General features: G+C 46.8%; 1 protein-coding gene across 1 annotated transcript in view; it reads right to left on the minus strand.

Moving 5' to 3' along the window:
* Window positions 1-2,015: 2,015 nt before the first annotated feature.
* GOT2 (glutamic-oxaloacetic transaminase 2) overlaps window positions 2,016-8,301 on the minus strand; it is a 7,250-nt gene continuing 964 nt past the window's right edge. The window contains exons 2-7 of the mRNA XM_029913334.1: window positions 7,573-7,701; window positions 6,737-6,796; window positions 6,425-6,586; window positions 5,578-5,682; window positions 2,680-2,830; window positions 2,016-2,185 (exon numbers count right to left, since the gene is read on the minus strand). Coding sequence (XP_029769194.1) covers window positions 2,016-2,185; window positions 2,680-2,830; window positions 5,578-5,682; window positions 6,425-6,586; window positions 6,737-6,796; window positions 7,573-7,701 — 777 coding nt within the window. The remainder of the gene's footprint in view (window positions 2,186-2,679; window positions 2,831-5,577; window positions 5,683-6,424; window positions 6,587-6,736; window positions 6,797-7,572; window positions 7,702-8,301) is intronic.

The following is an 8,301-nucleotide window of genomic DNA, read 5'->3' on the forward strand; positions in this document are numbered from 1 at the left end:
AGTTCAGAGGGGACCAGGGTGAGATCACCATACTCACAGGATTCCCCATTGCAGAGGGTTGATTGTTAAGCACACTCGAGCCATGGACTTTACATATCAAGGGGCTCATCATGAACAGAAATATTTCTGATGCCATCCAGGACAATGTTCAATTCTATAGACCTTACCGCACATAGGGGAGTGTGGGGGGGGACCACAACATCTTTACAGGTGAATTCCAGTTATCCAAATTCCATTTATACGAGAATCCTAATTATCCAAATCAACAGTGTCACCTCCATGCAGCCCTATGCCAATTAATCACCCGCTGATTAACAAACATTAAGGCTGCGGGAACCGCGATTTGGAAGGATTTCCAGATAAACGGAAGCATGGGTATGGTCAATTACCTCCCCTGAGGCTGTCGTGCTGGGAAGCAGTGATGCTGGTCTACGAGAGGGAGGGGGCATAGCTACAGGGGTCTGGACCCTCCGTGGCGTGCTCTAGCGCTTCCTGGCTAGGACAGCCTTGGGGTAGGTAGCCAGCTGTACCCCTCACTATTTGTACTGCACTTGTGGAGCCTGGGGATGTTAGTGCTGGAGCAACACCAAGGAGGCTCCAGTCTCCTGCAGCTGCTCTCCCTCTCCTTCCTTCCCCTTCTCTCTCCTCCACCCCCGGGGGCCGCCATCACTGCTCCCTGGTACTGACAGCCAGACCGCACAATTCCATTAGCCCAACATTCTGGGTGTCCCCCAGGCAATTCAGATAAACGCAATTCTACTGTATTTGGAGGGTGACACCCATACTCCCCAAAAGCAACCCATCCAGGATACGGCTCTGCTGGGGCTTGGATCTGTGCAGGTCTGTTCCAGGCATAGGCACCATGCTAAAGACGTGTCTGCCAAAAGGAGGCAGCTATCCGAGTTCCCAGTGGGGTGAGGGCTAGAGGACACAGCCTTCCCCTTTTGTTCTGCCAAGTCAGCTCCCTGCAGGGACCTTGAACTCTAGCACCAGATGGCTAGGACTAGGAAAGCAGTACACGGTTACATCAGAACATGGGATCAGGAGGTTACCGTCCTCAGCTGTACTCGGAGGGGAGCAGAGCTTAAAAACAAACACCATTTCATTTCCCCAGGGAAGATGTATTAAAAAGTCCCGCAATGCATTAGTCAGACCCTTTAGTGCCCTAGCATTGAGCTGCTAGGCACAGACTGTAGCCTTCAGACTGAGAAACCCGAACAGTTCCATTTACAGATGAATTCTGTCCAGTTAAAATGAAAGTGAGGGAAAACTGCGCATTCCAGTCTGAATTTCCACCAGATGATGCCATGCATGCTGGGATTTGGTTACCCAAGAGGAACATGAAGATCTGATCAGGCCACCTGTTCAAACAGCCCTGCTAGGTTCTACATTTGGAGCAGCAGGAAGTCAGCGTAGTCACAGGAAGGTGAGTATGCTGTATTTAAAGGGACTCCCCTCCTGGTAGAGCTGGACTATACACGGGCATCTTCCCTGCAGCTCTAGGTAAAGAGGTGTAAGTGGCTTTTCTGTCTCTTGCTCGCTAGCAGCTTGGTGCCAGAGCTCCATGGCACTGTTACTGCAACAGAGGAGACCCATGCAGGGAAGCACCTTGACCAGCGTATTTGCCTAGGAGTCCTGAGGGGCAGTGTTCAGTCGGAGTTACATTTCTCTTTGAGGACAGTCACCGAGCAGGCATTTGGGGGGAGGGGGGGAAGAGGAGGAGAGAGAGAGAGAGAGAGAGAGAGAGAGAGACTGTGCCCTGTTTAGAAGCTTCCCTTAAGGGCAAGCCTCTTGAATTTCCCCCTTCTTTGGCTGATGACGCCCCACTGTGGCTGGCGGGATAGGTCCCCCTAAGGTGCCCTCCACTGAGGTTTCATTCCTTTGTGCTCTCTAGCTACAATGGAGAAGCTTGTTTAGCCTGACTTGTTCAGTACTTTGTCCTGCATCATTCCTATGCAGCACCTTTCCCATCCCGAGCAGACTAGAAGCAAACAGGCTTCTGAAGGGGAGCTGCCTTACCATTCCTTCCGCAGGTCAGGACTCGTCAGGATGGCAGAGGCAATACGAGCTCCATTGACGGGTGGGTTTGAATACATGGGGCGGATCAGGATCTTCAGCTGGGATTCCACCCTCTTGGCCTCATCCACATCCTTGCAGATCACTGAGAAGGCACCCACGCGCTCCCCTGAAACACAATCCAAGTCAGATCATACCCGTCCTACCACAACAGACAATGTATGTTGTAGGCAATGTTCCCTCTAATTTGAGGGACCTTGTGCGCAAAAAATGTCTTCTGTGCAAATGTTTGTACGCGCGGTGTTTCGCCGTGTGTGCAGGGTTTAGGATCTGTGTATGCACACACAGCTTAGAGGGAACAGTGGTTGTAGGCCTCCAGCATTTGGATTAGATCTGCCCTGGGATGCCACAGCAGTCCCCATTTGCAGAGGGGACATCACAGGTAGAGTAGCATGAGCTTCCCCAGTACCCCAGATCTCCCTTCTGTGCCAAAGGGGAGTGCCTCTAGGAGGAGAAAGGACGTGGATCTGGTGGGCATCCACCAGAAGGTAGGGATTTTTGGTCACTAATGGTGCAGGTGGCTTTCACATTGGCAACCTGGAAGTGAAAGGCTCCATCTCTCATCATTAGCCCTCTGAGCCATCTTCCTTTCCCACTGCTTACCGTAAAGGCCCATGTTCTTGGCATAGGACTGAGACAGAACAACATTAATGCCTTGCTCAATAAAATGACGCACAGCCCAGGAGTCCCGGTTTATGTCCCCGCTGGCAAAGCCCTGGTACGCCATGTCAAAGAATGCAAAGAGATTCCTTTTCTGCAAGGAAAAAAACAAAGATTCAATCACTCACCCTTCTAATGGCTGAATGTCCAGGGTCACCTACGAGCCGTAGGAATTAGTTACTAGAGATTCATGCAGGGCCTCCCCCATTTGTTACTGCACCAGCTGTGGGCCATTTCCACAACCACCGGGGCTCCTGGCTACTAAAAGGCAGCATGAAGTGGCACGCAGAGTCACACATTATGTAGCACATAGCAGTACATTTCATTTGCAGTCCAGGCTAATCTTTGAGCTAAATACTTTGAGAACTGTGTGTCTGAAGGGAAGATGCTAACCCCAGAACATGAGACAGCTTGTCAGGTTGGCTGGCATCCTCCTATCCCCCATCACTTCCTCTGTCCAATGGCCAAGATTGCACAAACATTTAGCTGGGTTCAGTTTTTTAGTCTTCTGTCCCCTTCCACGACAAACATGTTAATGCCCTAATGCTTTAACACAACTTTAAAATAAGCCAACATCACTAGGTTCCCTTCTCCAATTCAGGAACCAATCACTCAGTAGCAGAGCAGTCACACCCTAAGCAAATCCTTATTGAAGTATCCTGCAGGAGTCTTTGGCCCTGGTTTACTAGAAACTGTTTCCAGTGCCACCAAGCCACAGACATGTGCCATAGGCCTTAATATAAAAGGTATTTTTGGGGAGAGGCGCAGAGAGACACATCCTTCCTTGGCAGATGGTCTCTGAAGTCTCAGATCTACATATTTCCTGTTGTCGGCCACAAAAGATTAGCCTCCTAATTTGAACCCCAAGGCAAGACTTGAGTTTCAGCCTTCATTCTACTAGCCAATGTGCTGGACAAGATTCCCTTCAGGAATAGGAAAACCTACTTCAACAGCTAAAGAGATTGCCCTTTGAGACAGTCATTCTCCATCGAGGAACTTAAAGTGACACTCTATTCACCAACTCTGCTGTGTGTATTCAAACTCATCTCTGCTTGGTATAGTGACTGTCAGATTCTATTGCTTTATACTCCTGCTAGGTCTACAGGAGGCAGTACAGCTAAGGAATGAACTGGGTTTGATCCTTTCTTGGTCATTATCAGCAGAATTGATTACTAAGTTCCAATCAGAAACATCTGCAGAGACAATGGGGCTGCAGAGATGTTACTGAGAACATCATCATTTGGCATGCAAAATATGCATTACAGATTACATGCAATAAGAAAGAATCCAGCTTGAGTCTCAGAGCTAAAGCTGGTCAGTAATTTTCCATCCAAATGATTTTCCTGAGGGAAACTGCAGTTTCTGTAAAAATCAGAATTTCCATTGGAAAATTTCAGTTTTGCCAAAATTTGCTTTCCACTAGGAAAATCTAAATGAAATATTTCATGTTGGCTTGAATCAAATTGGAATATTTCATTTTATTGAACTAACCCAAACTATTTCAAGTGAATTCAACAGAACATTAAAGTGCATTTTCTTATGGAAGTTGTAATCCTCCAGGTAGCTCAGCCCACAGCAGAGAATGGGGACCCACACCAGAACTCCCATAATGCAATGTAGAGTTTCCTCCAGCCAAGATGTGTGTTACATCATGGGAATCACATGACTCTAGATGCATCATGGGAGATGTACTCCAGCCGGGGAGCCTGGCCCATCGGGAGCCTGATAATTCTCCCCTAACTACAACTCCCATGAGGCAATACACCGCAGTAGGAAAATGTAGTTTAACTTTGAACTGACTTGAAATGAAGAATTTTGGCTCACTTTGACAAACCAAAATGAAATATTTTGTTTTGTCATTCCCCAAATCTTCTGTGTTGACACTTTTGGCATTTCCAAATTAAAATGTTTTGGAATTGCTGTTCTGTGAAAAATTTCAATTTTTCATCCCAATTTGGACAAACAAATATTGAAATGTTATAATTTCCTGTGGGATGAAAATTCTGAATTTTGCTGATCTTTACTTAGATAGCAGAGTGAATTTGCAGAGTTAGTTGTTAGAAGAAAGACATTTAACTGAGCACATCTGCTACAGAATCCTCTAGCCCAGGGGTTCTCAAACTGGAGGTCGGGACTCCTCAGGGGGTCGCGAGGTTATTACATGGGTGGGGGGGGGTCGCGAGCTGTCAGCCTCCACCCCAAACCCCGCTTTGCATCCAGCATTTATAATGGTGTTAAATATACAAAAAAAGTGTTTCTAATTTATAAGGGGGGTCGCACTCAGAGGCTTGCTATGTGAAAGGGGTCACCGGTACAAAAGTTTGAGAACCGCTGCTCTAGCCAGCCACTGACCAGCCATCTCTCCCACCGATTCTAGCTGCACTTTCCTTCCCACAGAGAATAGAGTCAAATATCTGCAGTATACCCAGGCATTTCTTATTTCCAACCATCACTGGGTTGAGAAGGAAGGTAGTTTTAGCATAACAATGTTTGTTGCTGGAGCTCCTACAATATTCCATGTTCAAGAATTCAAATGAGTTTCAGCAGAATAATTATCGGGGCCTTAGATAACTGAGATTTCCATAGAACGCTGAGTGTTTGACCTGTGAGTATGTGCTATGAATTCTGCTTCTGCACCAGTCCAATACATTTGGGCTCCCCTCTACTTTAGACAGGTACGGTTGCCATCCAAGTTGACAAGGGACAAATGGGCCAGTGCTCAACAGAGACCAAAGGCTACACAGCAAGACTTTGCTCTAAGAAAGTCTAGGAACATGGCACCATTTCATCAGTAGTATCAACACAGATATGACATATACACCAGCCCACCCCATAACTCACCTTCACCACAGCAGCCAGCTCCTTCCATTGCTCTGGTCGGGGGTCCACACCAGTGGGGTTGTGAGCGCAGGCGTGGAAGAGAATGACACTCTGCTCGGGAATTTTCTAAAGAAGATATTACAGAGAGTGACATGAGACAAGCGATGTTTCTTCTTCAGTTGCCTATAACTAAGCCACAGGGCAAGCAGTGAGTTAGAAGGCAGAGCAATATCAGAAATGAGGAGTAAGAGGCGAGCAGCAGTAAATCAGTTCGCGCTCAAGAGTGTGATGAGTTTTGTAGAGAAGTGGCTCTCAAATCAGGGGTACGCATACCCCTGGGAGTACGCAGAGTCTTCCAGGGGGTACATCAACTCATCTAGATATTTATCTTGTGTTACAGCAGGCTACAGAAAAAGCACTAATTAAGTCAGTACAAACTAAAATTTCATACAATGACTTGTTTTTTCTGCTCTGTATACTATACACTGAACTGCAAGTACAATATTTATATACCAATTGATTTATTTTATAAATATATGGCAAAAATGAGAAAGTCAGCAATTTTTCACAGTAATAGTGTACTGTGACACTTTTGTATTTTTATGTCTGATTGTGTAAGCAAGTTTTTAACTGAAGTGAAACTTGGGGTACACAAGACAAAGCAGACTCCTGGAAGGGGTACAGTAGCCCGGAAAGGTTAAGAACTGCTGCTTTAAAGGTTCCAATGACTACTAGAAATTGCAACTACAAGATGAGGGAGCTGCTCAGTGGTCTGAGATTCAGTCTCAGCCTAGAAGCTAAGGAAGTAGGGTCATGAGACTACAAACACTACCTTCCCCCGCTGCTCCCATCCCAACAGTCAACTCACAGAAATGTCATCCAAGGCTCCAGCGAAGTCAAAGCCGCAGGTCTTGGGATCATAGTAGCGATAGGCATGCAGCTGCATGCCAGCATCCCTGAAAATGGGGGTGTGGTTGCCCCAGGATGGTTTGGGCAGGTACACGTCACGGCTGTACTTGAAGAATCGTTGCTATGGCAGAGAACGAGAGCAAGTTCAACTGGTGTATTCCATTGCTGCCAATAAGAAAGTCGGTCTCCCAGCAATAAGGAGTTTAATCAATGCATGAGCTTCGGCCACAGATGTCCCCTCTCCTCCCATCACCATTTCCCAGGGACTCACCAAGAAACTGGCTCCAACTCTTAGAGACCCAGTCCCAGAAATCGTCTGCACGGTGACGTACTACAAGGAAAAGGGATACAAATGCGTAAGATGCCAAACTACCACACAAAATATGGACCATGTTAAAGTGCACTAACATCTTTTTTAGTGTGCATGAGCCACACAGAAGAAACACTGATGTTACAGATCTATTCTTAACTCATCAATACCTAAATCCCGTACAAGACAGCAAGCTAATTCCCCAGGCCTGAGAAGTTAAAACAACGTTTCATGGATCTTTTACTCAATTTCAAATGGTAACTTACAATACAACCTGAGATTAAAAGTTAGCTAAACAGCAAGACATGGCTCTACATTAATTGAAATACTGTCTCATCATAGGACTGGGAGCCAGGAATTGCTGAACTCCACCTCCAGTTCTAACACTGGCTTCTTTGTGCCCTTGGACAAGGTCGCCTCCCCTCTTAAGTGAGTTTTTCAGAAGTGCTCAGAGTTGCCGTCAACGGCAGCAGAGTTAGGCCAATGCCATGCTAGACCAGAACCCTGGGTTCTATTCCCAGCTGGATGACCGTGGGCAAGTCACGTAGGCTTTGTTGTCTCAGTTCCCTCCTCTAAAACGAGGACAATGATATTGACCTCCTTTGTAAAGCACTTTGAGACGTACTGAGGCAAAGCACTACAAGAGCCAGAGGTATTATCTGTTGCTCTTTAAATGCTCTGCAAGAGAAATGTCTGTACGTGGTTATGGAATTCTTTGCTGACAAGTACAAAGCTTACAGGGTAGAACAGCCCTACTTGTACAGTATTTTAGTCCAGACTTCCACCTAGCTCTTTACCCGGCCACTCTTGATAACCTCATTGGTGTCACCCAGTGCCAGCTCAGCTGATGCCTTATTGAACTCCGCCAGCCCTGCAATGGGTAAGTACTCCTTGTCCATCTTCTTAGCAGCTATCTGGGCCTCCGCCTAAGAAAGGAACACACGTTCAGTTTCTGCACACGTTCTACAGGCTCCCCAAGGCTCTGCCAGAGGTAATATATATATTAATGTTTCCTTTGCTTAGCACTCAGTACAATGGTAAGGTACCATCCAAGAATATAAACTGGCCATCAACAAGGTTTCTAACCATCAGAGCAGTGAAGATCTGGAACAGCCTTCCAAGAGGAGCAGTGGGGCCAAAAACCTAACTGTCTTCAAGACTGAGCTTCATGGAGGGGATGGTATGATGAGACTGCCTACAATGGCAGGTAGCCAATCTGTGACTGCTAGCAGCCAATATCTCCAATGGCTGGTGATGGGACACTAGATGGGGAGAGCTCAGCGTTAGTACAGAGAATTCTTTCCCAGGTGTCTGCCTAGTGGGTCTTGCCCACATGCTCAGGGTCTAACTGATGGCCATATTTGGGGTGAGGAAGGAATTTTCCCTCGGGTCAGATTGGCAGAGACGCTGGGGGTTTTCACCTTCCTCTGCAATGTGGGGCACGAGTCACTTGCAGGTTTAAACTACTGTAAACGGTGGACTTTCTGGAACTTGAAGCCTTTAAACCATGATTTGAGGACTTCAGT

This window comes from Terrapene carolina, unplaced genomic scaffold (genome assembly GCF_002925995.2).
Source record: "Terrapene carolina triunguis isolate 2854851 unplaced genomic scaffold, T_m_triunguis-2.0 Scaffold592, whole genome shotgun sequence".
Taxonomy (NCBI): Eukaryota; Metazoa; Chordata; order Testudines; family Emydidae; genus Terrapene; species Terrapene triunguis.